At 32.9% G+C, this 20,672-nt stretch overlaps 3 protein-coding genes across 3 annotated transcripts; all 3 read right to left on the minus strand.

Annotated features, from left to right (window-relative positions):
* Nucleotides 1-594: 594 nt before the first annotated feature.
* LOC140040137 (uncharacterized) lies at nucleotides 595-3,880 on the minus strand. The gene is made up of 4 exons (XM_072085834.1): nucleotides 3,589-3,880; nucleotides 3,359-3,504; nucleotides 3,052-3,188; nucleotides 595-2,372 (listed from the first exon to the last, which is right to left on the minus strand). Exons 1-4 carry the CDS (start codon nucleotides 3,789-3,791, stop codon nucleotides 2,229-2,231), a joined length of 630 nt encoding a protein of 209 aa, XP_071941935.1. The 5' UTR covers nucleotides 3,792-3,880; the 3' UTR covers nucleotides 595-2,228.
* An 897-nt stretch (nucleotides 3,881-4,777) lies between these two features.
* Nucleotides 4,778-8,934, minus strand: LOC140040139 (uncharacterized). Its single transcript, XM_072085836.1, has 4 exons — nucleotides 8,693-8,934; nucleotides 8,131-8,420; nucleotides 7,811-7,916; nucleotides 4,778-7,608 (listed from the first exon to the last, which is right to left on the minus strand). Exons 1-4 carry the CDS (start codon nucleotides 8,897-8,899, stop codon nucleotides 7,414-7,416), a joined length of 798 nt encoding a protein of 265 aa, XP_071941937.1. The 5' UTR covers nucleotides 8,900-8,934; the 3' UTR covers nucleotides 4,778-7,413.
* A 65-nt stretch (nucleotides 8,935-8,999) lies between these two features.
* On the minus strand, nucleotides 9,000-20,475 carry LOC140040138 (next to BRCA1 gene 1 protein-like). The gene is made up of 14 exons (XM_072085835.1): nucleotides 20,229-20,475; nucleotides 19,869-19,931; nucleotides 18,961-18,979; nucleotides 17,618-18,195; nucleotides 16,373-16,469; nucleotides 12,590-12,662; nucleotides 12,187-12,360; nucleotides 11,799-12,002; nucleotides 11,423-11,552; nucleotides 10,821-11,099; nucleotides 10,305-10,518; nucleotides 9,778-9,933; nucleotides 9,446-9,508; nucleotides 9,000-9,271 (listed from the first exon to the last, which is right to left on the minus strand). Exons 1-14 carry the CDS (start codon nucleotides 20,322-20,324, stop codon nucleotides 9,123-9,125), a joined length of 2,295 nt encoding a protein of 764 aa, XP_071941936.1. The 5' UTR covers nucleotides 20,325-20,475; the 3' UTR covers nucleotides 9,000-9,122.
* Between the last annotated feature and the right edge of the window lie 197 nt (nucleotides 20,476-20,672).

Genomic DNA, 20,672 nt, shown 5'->3' on the forward strand with positions numbered 1-20,672 from the left:
ATTACAGTGAATTATTAATTTAAATAGACCGCACTGTAAAACGAAAACATTTATTTGATTATTCACTTCTTAAATCTAAAATAGAAAAATCCATAATGGTTTTAGGAAATTTTGTAAAGCTGAAATTGTAATTATAATATGTTTTAAAAAAATGCCTTGTTGAAGCTTTCCTAATACGTGCAGATGTGGTCGTTGCAAAATGACTAGTAAGGGATGTATTTCATGACACCTGGTATTTAGTAAGTTATCAGTTTAGTTTCAGTTTCAGATTTATTTCACACAAAAATACACAGTAAATACATTTTTTATAAGTAATAATAAAATGTGTGTGGAGATTGCAATAAGCCAAATTGGCGTTAGGTCTGAACCTCCAAATAAAACAAATATATAAATATAAATATGGTAATGACTGAAATAAGTAGAAAAATAATACAAAATAGAGGCATTTTAAAAAAGTTGTTCTTAGTGCAGGAAAAAGACAAAAAACTAATGTGCATAACTATGAATTAATAATTGTTTATATTTTTTTTAAAGAAGCTGAAGTATTTGACAATTTGAGGTTAAAAGGCAAAATATTCCATAAATATGGTCCATAATAAAAGATGTCCTACGAAGTAAAATAGAAAACCTTTCATAAATGATATTTTTAGAAGTCGAAGAATGCAATTGACAAAAATATGAAAAGAAAGTATTAAATTGTGAAGGAAGCTGGTTATTACTGAAACAAAACATTAACATGGCTGTTTGAAGTTTGTTGATATCGAGAATAATATAATACAAGAGTGTTGTAGAGTGAGAATAAAATATCAAATGGAAGTATGTGTTTGAGTTTAGATAACATTCCAACATTTCTTGATACCGTTTTATAAATATTGGCAATATGAACGCCCAAATTTAATTGGGATTCAACTATAGCCCCAAAAAATCGGACGATATCTGATGGTAGATCTTTAGATTTCTTATCATGATTAAAGTAAATTAGGTTAGTTTTGGATAAATTAGGTGATAATTTGTTAACTTTAAACCATGCAGAAATATTCTGTAATTCTATATTAATTGATGATATAAGGGTGTGTACATTTTCATGTGAAAAAACAAAATTAAGTTAATAACTTTGAAGTGTTAGGGAGATCGTTTACATATATTAAGCCATGGACCTAAAATTGACCCTTGGTATGCCACAAGTAATGGGCAAAATATGGGAATTAATTGAATTAATAGATGTAATTGCTGTTAATTAAGTTTAGTGAGCCTCTAACGCCATAATGGGAGCTTTACGGAAACCGTATTGATTGTCAATGTCATGTATAATAATATATTTGGTAAAAAAGGACAATAGCCTGTTATAAATTATTTTGTCAAAGATTTTTGAAAAACAAGGAAACAGAGCTATGGGTCTGTAATTAAAAAATTGGTGTGGATCATCTTTTTTACATATGGGTATAATTTTAGCAATTTTCAGTGCATTCGGAAATTTTCCAGACTGAAGTGAAATGTTAAAAAAAAACGGTTTGCAAATAAAAGGGGTTATTTTCTTTATTACTTCTAAAATTTAACAATCACCACCAAGCCACAACTCCACTACAATTTTTAAAGCCTGTTTCTCTGTTAATGTTACAATGAGTTGCTTTGAATCAACACACTATGCTTCCCGAGATCAAATGGAAAGGTTCAAAACAGACATACCAGTTTATAAGACCAAATCTAAGTGATTAGATTGTAGATAGATTCTCATCTCTATTCTTCCAAAAATATTTAAATTTATTTTTTAATACAAAGCATAAAACATGGATGGAATAATGCCTATAAGTAAGTTTCACTTTATAAAACTATCTTTTAATAGATATTTCCTATATTGTATTTATTACAATTCCTTATTTCCTACATTTGGCACTGAAATTCGCTAAACAAAAATGCGATAACATTTTAAATAATAAAATAGATATAATTCATGTTTGAAGATGCATACAAAACCAAAAATGTATGATTAAATTATTATATAATTTTGAACTGGAAACTATAAAAAAAACCCTTAACCATTTTTTCCATCAAGGTATTCAATTTGGAGTGTGTATAAAAATGCATTAAATACAACATAATGATATTAACTACCAAATGCACTATAGTTCATCATTAAATACCAGTTTTATTATCAAGGTATTAAGTTTGGAATGTGTAAATTCATAAAATATAACATAATTATATTATTAATATAACTATTACAGACACTATAGTTCATCATGTGCCTTCCCTATAAACTCCAATTTTGATATTATTCCATCACCGTTGATATCTTGATGTGAAAATACCGCTCGAACTGCATCCTTTGTGGTTAAATCATTGGTACCCTTCTGGATGTAGTAGTAAATCATCTGCAAAAGAAAAACAAATTGCACATAAATAAGCTAAAGATGGTTCTTATAAAGGGGTTGTTTGGTTCTCCTGCTGTATAGTCAACATATATGTATAATCAAGTAAAAGTCCTGTAAGACCGAATTCTAGCTGAGGAGTCGATTACATTTATGTACATGCGAAGTCCACACAGAGGATCATTGTTAAAACCCGCAACTAATGTCGAACGAATTCCTTCAATTCATTGCTGTATTTTTTTTTTATACTAGGTGACCTCTTAAGAGGGCCCAGGATCATGATTAGTACACCAGGAGGGAGAGGATCCCCTTCTCTTTTTGAATATTGTAGGCCTATTGAGTTTTATATTCAATTAATCAAAATATGTGAATATCAAGAATAATGCAGAACAATAATTTGATTAAATAGAGTTAAATAAAAAAAAAAAGCAAAGCTTGTGAGAGGCAGCCTATAAGCCAAGGGAAAACAAACAATGGACCAGAAACAGGAATAAAAAAATTGTACACATAAGCAATGTTTGGTACACAGGAACGGGCAAAACATTGCTTAAGGTCAATGATCTGTATGGGCGTATATAATATCATGTCAGCCCAATTTTTTCAGGAATTCACCCTCATACACAAACTAACACACACACCACCACACACTGCATTATAAAAATCATTCCAAGTAATATATCACCTCTTTCATGGTTATATGGCCATCATTATTACTATCCATAACATAAAATTTTCTTAGTCTTGGAGCTTCATCTCGAATTTCCAGAAGCTCAAAATGGTAAATTACAGTTGTATCGTCAAATGGAACCATTGATGATCCTGAAAATATTGAAAAAAAAGCTATAAGTTTAAAGAAAACTGACAAAATTCTGTTTTTTTATTCCATCAGACATTTTTTAAACTGTAATGATATTAATATAACAATAATATATCAATACGACTATGGTCTACTTGCATGAACAAATTAATGTAATGTTATGTAAACCTACCTGAAATACCTCCCTTCTGTAGTGGACCAGGTGGAATGGTTACCTCTCTTTTCTCTCCAACACACATATCTTCTAGGCCTTGTTCCCATCCTAACATTGCAAGGTGTTGTCCTAATCGCACTTGCTTAGGGTGACCACTTTCGAGCCTTTTAACATAAAACCATTATAGAAATAATATGTTCTTCATAATTTATAGCCACAAAAAAAATGAATTGTAAATGGTTACTTACGACGAATCAAACTGCTTTCCATTTTCTTGGTTGATACCTATGTAATGTAACACTAAAAGGTCCCCAGACTCACTCCTCACTTCACAATCAGACGGGCGGTACAGAATCTCTATCCTAACTTCATTTTCAGTATTCATGGCTGAGAGAAAAGATATAAACAAAAAGCATGTACAACACTGAAGATAAATATAATAACTCGCCATGGTTTGTATTAGTTTAGAATAAATATCGATAATGATGACGTGTGCAGCTATTTTAATAGGTGTACTAAAAACATTTTGTATGCTTTTATTGTTTACTACTAGACTTCGCTGGAACACGATAACCTTTGAACCTTCATTCAAAAGGAATATCTTTATCCGAGCTATCGAACCGATCCGAATATTACCGAACACGTGTAGTAGTAGTTTTAGTACACACAAAATGTGCGGCTTTTCTCGTTTTATCTGAATGTTATACCTTTTAAGCATATTATCAATTATTGTAGACTACGAATGTCAAAAAATGAAAACCGTTATTATAGAAAAAGTACGTACACAACACGTACGTAACATCGAAGTTGCTCTGAAAAATGAGTTTTGACCAATCGCATTGTTCGTCACATTGTGACGTCATTTAAGAAGAAACTTTCCTCCAACAAAATTATCGTCTGCTGGCCTTTCCATTTAAATTCTCACGGAAAAAGATTTGAATTAATTTTATTTATGACCATGTTATGACACTACAGAAAAGGTAAGATCAATTTAGCTTTTTAATTAATATTCGTTAGACACAATTATAATTTAGTGATTCAATTTATTACTTTAAAAAACATGTTTTGTATGCTTTTCATGCCATGGTGGCCGAGGCTAAGTTTATCTGCCTGCTCTTGCTAACCACCAGGAACAAGTTCCACACCCTGGTCCTCCTCTAGTAGGCCTAAAGTATATTTTGTATCCTAACTCTTAAAAATCACCTTACCCATAGCCTTTTAGTAAATAATTTAGTCTATCATAATCAATATTAATATGTAATCATTTCAATTTATTATTAATTTTAGTACTGTGGGTGGTTCATGTCAAAATATGTTTGAAACCTGACCAACAAACTGGCTCAACCATACTTGCCTCTCCATCTTGACAGAACAACGCTTATTGAGAATTATGAAAACAACTAAACTCAAAATATAAAGACATTTTTGACACAAATATATATTTTATATTTTTTTTTATTTTGAAAAGTCCATAATCCTTTTTCACGCTATCATGCATTGACTGTTGTCAATTAAATAATATAATCTATTATCATTCATACACTTAGTATATTCCTGCTCAAATCAACTTATTCATGATCACCCTAAACCCACAACCAAACTTGAACTTAAGTTTTTGCTCAAACCTTAATTAACATTGAATATTCTACCACCTAGCACAATGCTTTATACCACAAACGTTTTGACACACTGATTTTGTTTTGAATTACCTTTAAATATTTCTGTTGATTTTTTATCACTAAAATGCATCATCACACATAATGTCACATAGCAATGGATAGCAAAGGATAACACAAAAATATAAATTTTAAGATCTATCACCCCCTCAGCATGCAAACAATGTTAAAGCTAACATACTTTCAAAACGCAAAATGCTATAAAATTTCCATAATTTTATAAACGAACAACTGATAAGTTTACACTCAGTTTTAATTTTATCACGCATGCACTAATTTTCATCCAACATATATCAAAAATTAAATTTAAATATTCTCAAAATTATTCTAAATAGCTGAAATGGGGATTTGGATATTACAATCACTATCCACTAATTTAACCAATCTCAAAATCAAACCTCTGCATAATTACGCATTCTTTAGCCTTTCATTAAGCATTTTTTAAGTCATTCCAACCATTTGTAACGCTAGTTTTCAAAGATGGCCTAAAACGCAAGGCGGCCTAATATTGAGAAATTAATATGTTTTCCTAGACAAATTATTTAATCATTTTTCTGAAATTATGCATGCACTGATCCAATCACACCAGATATTGTACATTTTTTGAATTTTTTTGAATTTCAACCATCGTTAAAGTTCCAGTTTAGCCCAAATTGAGTTTATCTAGTTTGTATACTTCTTTACCACGAAAGGGCACTAGCCAATCAAATGACACCAAATCTAAGGAATCCAAGTAGAGCCAGGTAATTGGAGTGAATCTACATCAACATTTTTGGCTACATATTTATCTATATTGTGCAAAATAATTAACTTTTAACACACGTTTACAGTTTTAAAATTTAAAACTGCATTTCTTGAAGTGACAATGTTTTCTTACTATATAACATCAGCAAAAGTTGTTACATCACCATACATCTTTTTCTCACACAAATGAACACTGAACTATTTAAGACTGGTGCTCAAAGATAAATTATGCTCGTATATAAATTACATCTATTTTTGGCGTATTTACATTGTTTCATTGCAAAATGTTTTTTAAAATCTATGTTTTACAGCAAAGTAAAACCATCCACGTTCAGTTATGACATCATTCAAAATAAACCAATCAGCAACAAGCAAGTACCTCATAAATCATTCACTACTGCAAATACATATCTTAATTCTTAACACATGCTAACATACCAATTCCTTTAAAATATTTTTTACAAATGGCTGTAATTATTACATATTCAACTGCTTTATATTAATTTGAAGGTAGGGTCCTATCTCATACAGTACCTATTGGAACATATATGAAAAGTATTTATTAAAGATCTGTCTAGACTATAAAACTAATTTGAAAAGTATGATGAGCCCAAATATGGTAGTGATATGATGTCATAGTGTCCACATATGGGCACATCACATTTTTTTTATCACAAAGTTTGATAGTGTAGACAGAGCTTTACAGTTCTCCTATGAACCATAGTACCATGTCATGTAGTCATGGAGCCAAACTATGGCTTAAGCTGCCAACGTGGTGTTGTAGTAGGACGTAATGCCTATATAGAACAAGTTGCTTATACAAAATGAAACGAGAGAGTAATAATAGCATAATTTCATATGTACTACTAATACTGTGTAAATACTTCAAGGACTGACTATTCTATATTATAGAATGTGTTATATAATATCATATTTATCAATAATAAGCTGTGTATATGTGCATAAGATATTTTTTACAATGTGTTAATTATTATCCTATTAATGTTCACAGTTTCCTAATAGTCAGAAACACTGAATTTGTAATTTTTCTTATCATCTTAATTCAAAACTTTTAAACCAAAATAGAGGAAACAAATATTCTAATTACTTTAAAAAAAAGTCAAATGTTTTTGTTACCAATCAAAATTAATTTTCGTTTTTGGATACTCCCATTAAACAAATAATTCTACCTAAAATAATTTTGTAAACAAATTGTTTAAAAGAACCAAAAAAATGTATATAATATACAGGAAAAATATATACTTATGAACATGGAAATCTAGTAGTACAATTGAGGGAATTCATACAAACAGCTAGTTAATTAATCTAAAATATTAATTAATGATAATGTTCCAAGTAATGAATAAACACATTTCTGAGTAAGTAGCATGATCTTAATACATATTGAATATGTTGTCTTGTTAGTATTAATGTGACTATCCACTAACACAATAATTATATCATGAAATAGTGAGGGGTACACTGTGACCTCTTTCACCTCATAGACTATCAGTAAATGTAAATAACGACACAACAATCATCTCTCTCACTTATATTATACAATATATATATCATAATATTCACGATATGCATTAAGTAAACAGAAAATCAAATCTATCAAAATATATATAAATTATTTTTTCTTGTCATCGTCTAATGTCTTGTGCCTGACCAGTCTTGGTCTTCATCAGCAAGAAGAGCTTGTACCGTCAAATGGATATTGTCTTCAAACTTTGTCAACAATCGGCTGTTTTGTTCTCGGTTTCCGAATCCCATTTCCAGAAGTTGATCCATGGCGGACGTGTAGTGCACTTGGTCACGAGTGAAGTTGCGAGCTGGTTTCTCGTCCTGTAACAGAAATGTAACCATTTAAGATATAATAAGCCAAGATTATAAAGTGCAAATTGAAGTTCTGGCCAATGAGTCTTAAACCTGCTCTGGTTTCAGCTTTTCAAATAAAATTGTGTCTTGTGTTATTTGTGGTTACATACCAATTGAGTAAAAATTAAAACTGGTTGTCTTGAAACATGGTGGAAAACTATATACTTACACAAGCCTGTTGTGTTCCAAACAAAGCTTGAACGGAGCTAGCAGCCCCATCATAGACCTGTTTGGCGATGATACTAGCAATCGAAGCGGCACGCACTGTAGCAACACTACAAAAGAAAAGGAAAAATACAATATTAGTCCATGAATGAATCTGTTTCATTTAATATTTATATGTGATTCATATTCGTATATATATTGTTTCCATGTTGTTGGTAATTTTGGAATTGTATGTACTCTCCATTCATTTTTGCCGGTCACTTGTAATTTATGATTGCAGATTTGTTATGTAGTATATATGTAGTCATTTTAAAATAAACATACCCAAGTAAGTCCATTGGGTCATGTTCATCATACACATCTCGTCTTGCTTCGTTAACTGTTGATATTCCCTCATCTTGGGGATTCTCCTCGTTGTTTTCATCATCATTGTTTTCATCCTCCTCTTCATTATTGTCATCTTCCTCGTCATCGTTATTATCAGTTGTTTCGCTATCATCATCGCTCGATCCTTGCATGTTTTCAGTCGTCTCGGCCGTATCATGGAAAGTTTCTTCTTCTTCTTGTAAGATTTCAGTAATAGCACCCTCAACATTTTTCACTTCTTCAGGCACCTAAAAAAAGCATCAATCCATCATAAAATATTACAAGAGAAATCATACTCTATTGTATCTAAAACAATTAAAGGCTTTCAAACTATGGCATACACAAATATGCATGCTTTCCATACTATACCTGTGTACCCTTTTTCCCTGTTCGGTTGTTACTGTCAATCTGACAATCCATTTTTTCTATGTTATGCCTTTCATACCTAATATCATCTATGGGATGCAGTTGGTGCCAAAATTGTTCAGAAAAATATAGTATAGAATGAATGATATCTTACAATTATATCCTCAATAATAATATTACTCTTTCTCTGGTGCAGTTGTGCATCATTGATTATTAGCGTAGCAGGAGTAACAATAGGAGTCAATGGAACTGTATAAATGTCTTGTGATGTGCAGAGGATCTCATCAACATCTTTTACGGGTAGCTCTATGACCTCTGTGCTGTCGGTGGTGCATGCTGATGCGCTTTGAGATCTAACCATTGAAGATCCAGCCTAAGTAGTCAAAATAAATATTTACTGAAGTAAGTAAATAGTTTGTAACAATTTTGAAATGCATTTTGTTTAGGTTTTAGATATTAACACATGCATTGTTACAGCTATATTTTTCAAAAAACAGAGTTTTCTTATTGTAAGGTCCCAAAAATGCAAATACATTGTAAAACCAGACTTTAGGGAAAGACTGACATTTTGGGCTAACACTAAATCATGCACTTGCCTGAGAGGTAACAGAGTCCCTTCTGATAGTCATAGATGATGTGATTGGAATATCGGTGTTGAAACAATCTGGCAGAGGTACAACAATAAAATCCTCTAGTAAATCCTCTGAGCAAGTGCTTAAAACATCACAATCATCTGAAATACAACAAAATATAGAATTAATATACTAGTCATGTTAATGTCAGTTAAAACTGTTATTGAGAGACTCTTTCCAGCTTGGTTTCTTCTATCATTCTGAATTTTTTTTTCACTTTGTGCCTTCCATACTTATCATATTCAAAGATATAATCAATTTTCTTTATTACTTACTGTGATTATCAATATTGCCAGTCTCGCCTTTTTCAGAGCTGATTATTTCCAGTTCATCAGTAGCTAGTAAGATAAAAAAAAATTGAAAAAAGTTATTGAGAGCATAATGTTAAAAAGTTCCTTACAAAGATGTTTTTGATTAGATGACTAACCCAGATCCTGGCTACAATACCAGTGCTTGTGTTTATCTTATTCAGAGCTTTCAGTCTTGACAATCAAAGCTTTAGTATAGTACCATTCTGGTTTACTCTTTCTTTCTGGAGTAAATCCAGATTTTTGTTGGCATGGTGGTCCTATAGAAAATTGAAATCTCCCCAATATAATAGACTTACCAGGTGTGCTATCATCTGCCTTAGCTGCCTCTTCTTCGACAATGTTTGGGTCAGATTTGGTTTCAGTCTCACCCTCAAGGTCAAACACGCACGTATCTGGCAGAGTAAACTGTTGCTCATTCGCTTGTGGGACAGGTGATATGCAAGGAGTCAAACCTGAAACAACAACACAAGATGTTCTTTCATCAAATTATCAGAATATTCAAAATAATTTACATAAAAACTCACAAATTAAAATATAAGTGGTTTTCAAAGTTTGTGTTACTTCTTGAGTTATTACTCTTCTCAGAGGTTAAACGGACCATGTTGGTTTATCCAGGTAGGTTAGGCATGCAATAGATTGTAGGTAGATTTTAGGATTCTTGTGAGGGAATCTCAAAGAGGCTTTTATAGGTATAGTAAAGCTCCTGGGCCTTTTTTTAGGGAGAATTTGGTAACAATCTTAACTCATTGACTATTAATTAGACATTATTTCAATCATGGAGGAAATATTTCCTCCATATTTTGATGCACATACAAGAACTCACCAATTGGAGTATTGTTAGGAGTAGCAGTCGATGCTGGTCTGCCACCACTCTCATTTCTGTCTGTAATTTTCAACATTTCAAATGAGAGGATGTCTTGGGCAGTTAGGAGTTCAGACGATACCACCTGTGTTGTCTCTTGTGGGCTGATCTGAAGACGTGCAACCGCTGTTGCTGCCAGGTCAGTATCCGTATCCCTAATAGACTCGTCAATAGTCTATGTGGAATAAAAGAAGAATTAAGAATGTATTGGGCCTTATGGACATTCATCAGCTATCATTTGAATAACTGAATTATAGTTGCATTTTATACTAAGATGTTCGTCTGATCTTAGTATGTGCCTCAATTTCCTAGTGTGCGATTTTGGCAATAAAAACCATCACCAAATATTAGTCTCTACCTATAATACACAGTCATATCTTAACCTATGGTATGTAATGGACATATTAAGCATTAAGTGGTGTTGCAGTAGAAACTGAAAAAAAAAAAAAATTCTATGCAACAATAACAGTAACGTACCAGATTGCGTTGCACATCCTGTTTTACTATCACTGGTTCAACAACCTCTTCCTTGACCTCCAAAATCTCTTGAGGATCCACTACTATACGACACCAGACACGCTGTCCAAATTGCTGGCTACGGCCACGGTGAGTCAAACGCCAGTGGCTCTCGTAATCGCCTGGTGAAATTGGCGCTAGAAACTCGACACTGACACACCCTTCTTCATTGGTTTTCAAGGACGGGACATTGACGAGTGGAGTTGAGATTAGAGGAATGTTACCCCACTGATATTGCAACTGTTGAAATAGAATGAAATTCTAAGGTTTATTTTTACAAACAACCAGTGGCCAACATCATACCAATCAAACAGTAACTATATAATGCATAAATTGACCAATCATAGATGGATACATTGCTAGTACAGTAGAACCTATGTTAAGGTGATATCTTTACGATCCAACAAAGTGTCCCCGTAATAATATTAGAGGCGTTTCCCCTGAATAAGGGTTGGCCATATTTCCTATCATGTCATGAGAAGTGTCCCCTAAATATTGGTTTCTACCAGAATAGAGGTGTCCCGAAGTGGTGCTACATTACTACCAATCACTAAACTACATACCTGTGTAAGGGTATCCCAGTTCACATCACCTGTGTTCTTAATAGTCCAGTTCTTAATGAACTTAGTGCCTGGTTGTAGATGGCTGCCATCTGGTATGTTAGCATGAGCAACAAACACAGCATCCATTTTACTATAAAAAAAAAATTTCACAAAATTAAAAGAAAATAATTTTGTATTGTATTTTATTGCTATTTAGAAGGATTGCCAATAGTTTTATTATGTTTCCTTAAGACGAAAAATGTTTTGACTTTTATTACATTTATTTTTCAACAAAAACATCAGGGACTTATAAAGAGTCAATGAAGCTCTCTGGCTGAGCAATAAGTCAGAAGTCCCGGCTTCAAAATTTAATCCAAGAAAGAATTGGCAAACTTACCTCATATGGGATTTTCCCTCATCCAACTCTGTAGTTGCACTGTCCACTATGATCCGAACTTTCTTCTCAGAGAACTGTTCAATTTTCTCACGTTTTGTGGGTGAAAGGCCAACACAGATCTCCGCTTGTCGCTTCATCTTTTTCATCTTTAGTTTTTTAGCTTTTTCTGCTTTTCGGGCAGCTCTCTGTTCTCTTTTCCTTAGCCTGATAAAATAGAAACAAATACTGTAAAACAAATCCTTTAGAACAAAGTTATATACAAAACAATTGATGAAAAAGAGTGGAATATTGTTGATATTGGTCCTGAACTGAAAACAATCAGGCTGACTCAGAATGGTTTCCAGAATACTTTTAGTACATTTTCTAGTTTTGTCTGTATATTCCGTACCTTTCCTCGTAAGACTCTCCATATATGGAATGCTTGATGAGTGGTGCTCGTTTCCCGTCATAACGCAGTCCGACTCCTGACACCGGCCGTCTGATTTTCACAAACACATGATCAGGGTTATGTATGGAATCAATCAACTCGCACGTTTCACAAAGATCAAAGTCTTCACAATTACTGCAGAAAAAAAAATACTTGTAAATATTACTTATCTTAAAACTTGGTTCGCTCCTGGATGCAACATAAGGATGTAGATGCAATAATTTGACAAATAAGCAACGACCCATCCATGCATATCTGAGGTCAAATTATTCGCATTGTACCTAAGTTAATAGTGACCTTTTTCATAGCAGCTGCTGTATAGGTTTTTCGAATGTTATCTTACTACAATGCTTACTGTACTCACCCACATTTGTAGCGAATACCAACGATTTGATTATTACATCCATCACAGATAATACCTCTATGAATGCATATTACTGCAATTAAAAAATAATTTTTATATGAATTGAGGATAATGTATTGGATGTAAAACAATTAAATCCAAGCCAAGGCTTTTATTTAAGTGTACATAGTGGTGGAACCAAACAGGAATAGATTTTATATCAAATCTATTCAAGGTGAAACAAAACAGGAAAGAAATCATGAAAATTAAAACTCGCCACAGATTCAGGATGAGCCAATTAATCTTAGTTTCTAGTTCAGTCATAAGACCTATCTGGGAAAACTGACAGCCTTGAATATACAAACCATAAACAATGCATGAATGTACCACTTTACAACCAGTATAATCTTAATAACACTACCTAAACACTATCAGTGCCACATTGAAACAAAATTGTATAATAGTAGAGCAGTTAATGACATGAGCTGTGCATTTTATTACCAAAGCATGAAACTTGGCACAAAGTTTCTTTGATGTATATAGATTCAAAATATCGGGGGGTGCCAAGTGTCCAACGTCCGGTATGGCGGCCATCTTGATTTCAAAATGGCCACCATAAAAACAAAAAATGTTCATATCTGGGAAACTATACACATTAGAGACTTAATTCTGGTCTCAAATTCTTCACAAACTATATATTTCTATTTGCTCTAATGAAAAGTTTCGTCCAAAAATGACCGGAAATGACGTTTCTTACAGTTTGACCTTTGACCTCGTATTTGTATATCTCTGTAACTACTGGTCATTTTCAATTGATTTTGGTGTCACTTTGTTCAGAATAAATACATTTATATTTGTAGTAATGGAACATTTTCACATAAAATGACCGGAAATACAATTTATGACCTTTGACATTAATTTATTGATTTTTAATTATGTGAATATACTGTAGGTGGTTTTTGTTGGTCTAAAGTGCACCTAATTTTGAACTTTAACCTGATAGGCGTAATTATATTAAATGATTAATGGACTTAAATTGTATATAGTACATAAAATTGGTAAACATTGTGCTTGGTGGTACCATTAGTTCAATGATGTTGGCACCTTCTGATTCGCTAAAAGTTTTAATAGTTTGACAGAGGAAATAACATACATGTTATTGAATACCGTAAAACCTCGAAAAGGTGATAGTATGAGCTTCTTTTCGAGACAGTCTGTATTTGATTGTCAAATGAATATAGTATGATGATCGTGTTTATATCAATATATTATTAATGACCTTACAAAGAACCCTTTCTATTTCAACAATTAAGCCATAGTTATTCTACAATTTATTGTTTTCCAAGTGGTAGGCCTATTTTGATTGCATCTTATTTTTGTATGCTTCCTCGGTTAATATGGTCCTAACCCTCCTTCTTTGTCTGTAGATGATCTTATACCCCATTCTTTGTCTGTGGATGGTCTTTACCCGCTTCTGTGTCTGTTGATGGTATTATTACACCCCTTTCTTTATGTATGGATGGTCTTACACCCATTTCTTTGTCTGTGGATGGTCCTACACTCCCTTCTTTGTCTGTGGATGGTCCTACACCCCTTCTTTTTCTGTGGATGGTCCTACACCCCCTTCTTTGTCTGTGGATAGTCTTATGCACCTTTCTTTGTCTGTGGATGGTCTTACACACCTTTCTTTGTCTGTGGACGGTCTTATACCCCTTTCTTTGTCTGTGGATGGTCTTATACCCCTTCTGTGTCTGTTGATGGTATTACAACCCTTTCTTTGTCTGTTGATGGTATTACACCCCTTTCTTTGTCTGTGAATGGTTCTACACCCCTTCTTTGTCTGTGGATGGTCTTACACCCCTGTCTTTGTCTGTAGATGGTCTTACACTCCCTTCTTTGTATGTGGATGGTCTTACTTACACCCCTTCTTTGTCTGTGGGTGGTCTTACATCCCCTTCTTTGTCTGTGGATGGTCCGATGGTCCTACACCTCCTTTTTTGTCTGTGAATGGTCTTATACCCCTTCTTTGTCTGTAAGTGGTCCTATACCCCTTTCTTTGTCAGTGGACGGTTCTACACCCCCTTCTTTGTCTGTGGATGGTCTTACACCCCTTTCTCTTTCTGTGGACGGTCTTATACCCGCTTCTGTGCCTGTGGGTGATCTTATACCCCCTTCTTTGTCTGTTGATGGTATTACACCCCTTTCTTTGTCCGTTGATGGTATTACACCCCTTTTTTGTATGTGGATGGTCTTATACACCCCTTTCTTTGTGTATGGCTGGTCTTGCACTCCTTTAATTTGTCTGTGGATGGTCTTATACCCCTTCTTTGTCTGTAAGTGGTCCTATACCCCTTTCTTTGTCAGTGGTGGATGGTCTTACACCCCCTTCTTTGTCTGTGGACGGTCCTACGCCCCCTTCTTTGTCTGTGGATGGTCCTATACCCCTTTTTTTGTCAGTGGATGGTCTTATACCCCCTTCTTTGTCTGTGGACGGTCCTACATCCCCTTCTTTGTCTTTAGATGGCCTTAGACCCCTTTCTTTGTCTGTGGATGGTCTTATACCTCCTTCTTTGTGTGTGGATGGTCTTACACCCCCTTCTTTGTCTGTGGATGGTCTTACACCCCCTTTTTTGTCTGTGGATGGTCTTATACCTTCTTCTTTGTATGTGGATGGTCTTACAACCCCTTCTTTGTCTGTGGATGGTCTTACACCCCCTTCTTTGTCTGTGGATGGTCTTACACCCCCTTCTTTGTCTGGACCCACTACTTTGATTGATTAAATTAGACATTGTTTCTTGTATGATTAGGAAACCAAGACCTTTAAAGTGAAAGTCCACAGGTGGATGCCTAAACAGGTCTTGTACAGAACAGTATATTGTAGGTCCATGTCACTAATTTGAGGATTACTTGAATAATTATATTGAGATGTCTTTTACGAATTGATTTAGTTCGGATTTTGCTAAAAAATCAATGACTAGAGAAAATCGAGGAAAAGGATTCAGATGAAATGGAGTACATTTTTTTAGATGCAACGAAAAAACGATTGACACATCACAGTTTAGCAAACATGTCGGCATAGATGAGCTCAGTGATCTGTCATACTTTATGCCTATCCTATCACATCAAAAGTAAAACATTCAGAATCATAATTCCGTGTCATTTATTTCGGTAAAAAAATTAGGTGCATTTATACCAATTTAACCACATACAGTATGTTCACATAATTATATATGTCAAAGGTTATAAATTGTATTTCCAGTCATTTTATGTGAAAATGTTTCATTACTATAAATATAAATGTCTTTATTCTGAACAAAATGACACCAAAATCGATTGAAAATGATCAGTAGTTAATGAGATATACAAATAAGAGGTCAAAGGTCAAACTGGAAGAAACGTAATTTTTGGACGAAACTTTTCATTAGAGCAAATAGAAATATGTGGTTTGTGAACAATTTAACACCAGAATCAAGTCTCTACTGTTTATAGTTGCCAAGATATGAACACTTTTTGTTTTTATGGTGGCCATTTTGAAATCAAGATGGCCGCCATACCGGACGTTGGACACTTGGCACCCCCCGATATTTTGAATCTATATACATCAAAGAATCTTTGTGGAAAGTTTCATGCTTTGGTAATAAAGTGCACAACTTGGCTATTTTTATGGCGTTAACTGCTCTACTATAAGGGCCGGCTCCATGTATGTTCAAGTCACTGATCTGTCACTGTATTCACCAAGCTTACCGTAGGCAAAGAGAAACACACTTACAATTTCAAATTTGTTTTTTTAAAATTGGTACTAACCTTGGTTGGATGTTGGCGTTACAGGAGTTGAACCCGGACTGGTGTCAACAGCACCTTGCAGCCCATCTAGTACACCCTTGACAACATCTGATGTAATCTGTAAAAGATCAAAATATACAATGAATGCTGACATAGTTAAATCAGGGAGTTGAAATAACATAACATTTCCTGACTGATAAAAGATGTACTTTAATATGTTTGAGAGTGCTTAAAGGTTCTTTCAGGTAGGCTCAAACCTCAACACTATCCTTTAACTACCTTATATGAGTATTCACCAATCACACACGTGAGATATTTCCCTTAAATCCTTAGGTATAGCATTTGGCGAAATTCTACGGTGGAACCTATACTTATTCAAAAGTTTTGTTTTTAAATTTAGCCTAGATTAGATAATAGAATACTTTATAAAATAATCTAATATAAACTACTCCAATTTAGAAAAATTAAAATAAATTGTTTCTGATTTTGAATTAAATTTTAAAGATAATTTAACATGATGGAAAGTAACTATCATACATGACCAATTGCTGGATGTTAACCTATGTATGTTATCTGTAATAGAAACATTCACTTATAATGTTAACCACAGGAAGGGCATATATTACTGTTCATTCTAACATGCACATGAGTCAGGGTGTAACATAGTTATTGCACAACCTCTGATGAGGATGTGAAATTGCTTGAATTTAAGGGAACTAATGGAAATCTAATTAAAATTTTCGTCACATTTTCATGGTATTCATGGTTGGATATATGCTAGATTTCAACTAATAATGGTTACTGGGTATTTAAAATGTGATAATTTTAAATACTTGTTCATTTGTTGCGCCCTATTTGCATAAATTATCAATTTGGAAGAAGCCATGTATATTAAATCTTCATAAAGTAGAAGAGAAGTATTAATATTTTTCATATGGTTGCAGTGTTTTTTATTCATTTATTATACCTTTCATACATTTTTAGAAGCAACAATACTTTCCAGCATTTTTATATTCCAATACTTTGTGGCAAATGGCCACCAAAAATACTATAGTTTTTTTGACAGTACTATTCTACATCTAATTTGCATAAATAAATTAAAAAATAAAATTATGTTTGTATGTTACCACTACATTTATTAATACCGTAACATTTATAAACTCATATTTCACATAATAATGATTAATTTTAAGATTTACTTCCAAATTAATTATAAATATATGTAAATTGAAATCTGATAAGTCAAAATAGACACTTTAATCTTACCTTGGACTTTTCCTTGCTGAACCACTGAGGAGCTACCTCATCATGTACCAGTGCAAATGCAGTGTCCTTTCTGGGCTTAGGAATAGGTGCCACCACAGGCTCTGGCATCAGCTCTTCAAACTCCTTATCACATGGCTTAATCGCCTCAAGCTTCGTAGGTCTCGCCATGAACTGGCCAACATTTGATGCTAGTTTGGCGTAATAATCTGAAGTTAGCTTAGGCTTGGGTGTAGGGGTTTTCTTACAAGGCATATCAGACACCTTAGACTGGGTTGTAAGGGTAGTAGTGCCTGTGTGTGGCATGGGTTGGCTCGTCCAGAACATACCAGCATTTGTTGCCAAGTTTGCGTAGTGGTCTGGTGATGGTTTACTTGGTCGGCCACGTGGAGCTAGACGACGTCTTGATGGAACTTCTTTCCTTTCAATTTTCACAGGAACAGGCTTTACACCGTTCATATCTGGACTTCTATCACAATGGTCTACTATTAGCTTATCTTCTTCTACTTCTTTATCAATTATCATTATACGAATGACGTCTTCACATTTTCTGGAGACTTTAAGAGCCTCCTGAAACTCATCTGAAATAAAGATTCACATCCTTGTATATTATACTTTAATATTATTTATTGATCGTTTCCTAGAAGTTATACCTATCATTAATAAATTAACAATATTTGTATTTATAACCTGCCAATTATTAATTATCAATCTGTTGGAAATCTAAAATGTGACTAAATTAAAAATGTGTGTAGGATGTATAGAATTATGAATTTTCTCTTAAATTTTGTCCCACAATATCACATGGGTCAAAATTCAACGTTTCTTAACTGTTTTAAAAAGCTAAACTTTAAATGCAAGGCCTACATTCATAAAAATGCAAATTAAAAAACATCTAGTGGATAGTGTATTACAGTATCATCAACTACTTACTGTAGCAATAAGAACATCTCAAAAGCAAGTGTTTTATGTTATATAAGTAACAGTATACTAAAGGTTTAAATGCAAGCCAGCCATCCAGGGTATAATAACAAAGTGGACCCTGGATGTGATCTCAAATAAGTCTTAATAACTTGTTTTGCAATAAATGAAACTCATCTGATTCTTCCTGACAATAATCAGGTTTATCAAATTCTTCCTTGTCTGGAAGTGTCTCCATTTTGTTCTAGTTGTTTATTTAGATGTGATATTTTAAATTCATGTAACTTTTCTAATGGTTTAAGTAATTACTATTTAATCTATCTTTAGAAGAGACTACTATCGCAGTTTTGATTTTAAATCTAATTAAAATATTCGCTAAACTCATAATTATTAAATGTTTAACATATTAAAACATAGTATCTTACCTTCACAGTTAATAGTGACCTGGGGAAAAAAATGCATATTTAATTAGTTTTAAATGCATAAATCTAATGCATAAATCATGCAGTATAATATTCACTTATTTAAAGGGACATTTTCATTAATTAGCAATAACTGCTCTATTAAGAAACAGTGAGTTTTGCATTTACTTGCTCACCATTTTATGAATTTGTAGCTAGCAATGTGGCATATTATATTATAGTATAGGCACATTCTACACTGCCAAAAATGTTTCCAAATTTACCTAATTAATAAAGCAATTCATTTTTCTATCATGTCCACAAAGAATAAAACAAAATTTTCTATTGGGAAACAGATTTCTATTCAAACAAAGCATTTTTTAATGTACTATATGAAAGGTACTTTACAGTAATTTGTATTATTATAATGATATGTGTGACAAATAAGAGATCATTTGTGAACATAGCAAATCACATTCAGGCACTTTATTGTCTGAAACTAAATTATGTCTTTTATTACTAATAAATTCTAAATAAAAGTAAATTGTAAGGTCTTTCGAAATTCTTTTGAAAAATTTAAAGGGCCAGTTAAAAATTTAATATTTGGCTCTTCTTATTCAAAATTATCAGCCCTTAATTGTTAACAAAAATCTTGACGGCGGGTTGCCAATCACAAAATAAATATTGCTATTTGCCGACCAGATGAGCATTTAGCATGAGAAAATGTATGATCCGATTTTATTAATTTTCATAATTAGAGTCTAGACAAGTATAGACAGTAACTTGAAAACAAATACAGTGAAAAATGTCCCAGCTGTTTTTAAAATTCCCTTGACATTATTGCAAAAGAATAAGTTTTTTAATTTAAATATTTGTTATATTTATCAAAATAGTGTTTTAATAAATAGAAATAAAATCTAAATAAACCGTACCTTATCATTTTCATTGTCAATGTATTTCACTGTAATGTTATTTACTTCAAACCCACATTCCAGCTGTAAGTAAATTAACAATTATTGTAAAGTTAATCATTAAAATATTATCAAATTTATAAATTTAATAACATATGTCATGAGTCTGTGAAAATAATATCACAGAATATTGTCCTCACTACTCACACTAGGTAGCTAGGCAAATTAATTCATCTGTTTGAGAAATGCCTGTTACCAGTTTAATATTGACTAATTAATATTATTTTCATTCGTGACAATAAATAGCTAACCAGACGCAATAATATCCGCCGGACAAACGCATCCTTCCCCTCTACTTCAGAGCTAGAGAGGTAGACTTACCATTGCTTTAAAATCGATCCATTTTGTTGAATAGGGCAATGATATGATGTTACTATCCCCTCCAAAAAGCACTTCAGCAGCAAAATTCTGAGACATTCTTGTATCTGAAAATCCGCTTTAGATGCACATTAATAAAATAGAAACAAATAGAACCAATTATTTTGCACAAATAGACAAACTACGACATATTAATCCAACTCTTTATTATCAGTTAGCCTGCAAATTCATCATGGCCGATAATATTTACCTTGGGAGAAAAACCACGTCACTCTGTTTATGTAAACGTCATAACAAACCGTATTAAAATAGATCCAATGTTTCGACTAAATATTTTCATATAAACTAACTTTATATTATCCTATTTTAATACTATCATTATGTAAAATCGTACAAATATGAATATAGCATTTTCTGTACATATTTCGTCCGAAATTGATAGCGATA

The sequence above is a fragment of the Antedon mediterranea genome, chromosome 2 (genome assembly GCF_964355755.1).
Source record: "Antedon mediterranea chromosome 2, ecAntMedi1.1, whole genome shotgun sequence".
Lineage (NCBI taxonomy): Eukaryota > Metazoa > Echinodermata > Crinoidea > Comatulida > Antedonidae > Antedon > Antedon mediterranea.

Bases quoted from the DNA above. Each gene is read 5' to 3' on its own strand.
- LOC140040137 (XM_072085834.1), bottom strand. From the start codon at position 3,791: ATGGCGAGTTATTATATTTATCTTCAGTGTTGTACATGCTTTTTGTTT. The intron at 3,189-3,358 runs GTAGGTTTACAT...CAATATTTTCAG, and splicing joins ACAGAAGGGAGGTATTTCAG to GATCATCAATGGTTCCATTT. The intron at 2,373-3,051 runs GTGATATATTAC...TTTCTTTTGCAG, and splicing joins GCCATATAACCATGAAAGAG to ATGATTTACTACTACATCCA.
- LOC140040138 (XM_072085835.1), bottom strand. From the start codon at position 20,324: ATGTCTCAGAATTTTGCTGCTGAAGTGCTTTTTGGAGGGGATAGTAAC. The intron at 16,470-17,617 runs GTAAGATTAAAG...GATCTTTTACAG, and splicing joins TCAGCAAGGAAAAGTCCAAG to ATTACATCAGATGTTGTCAA. The intron at 9,272-9,445 runs GTAAGTAATAAA...GTTGTATTTCAG, and splicing joins TGGCAATATTGATAATCACA to ATGATTGTGATGTTTTAAGC.
- LOC140040139 (XM_072085836.1), bottom strand. From the start codon at position 8,899: ATGGTTAGATCTCAAAGCGCATCAGCATGCACCACCGACAGCACAGAG. The intron at 8,421-8,692 runs GTAAGATATCAT...TGCTTTTTTTAG, and splicing joins TTATTATTGAGGATATAATT to GTGCCTGAAGAAGTGAAAAA. The intron at 7,609-7,810 runs GTAAGTATATAG...TTTCTGTTACAG, and splicing joins TTGGAACACAACAGGCTTGT to GACGAGAAACCAGCTCGCAA.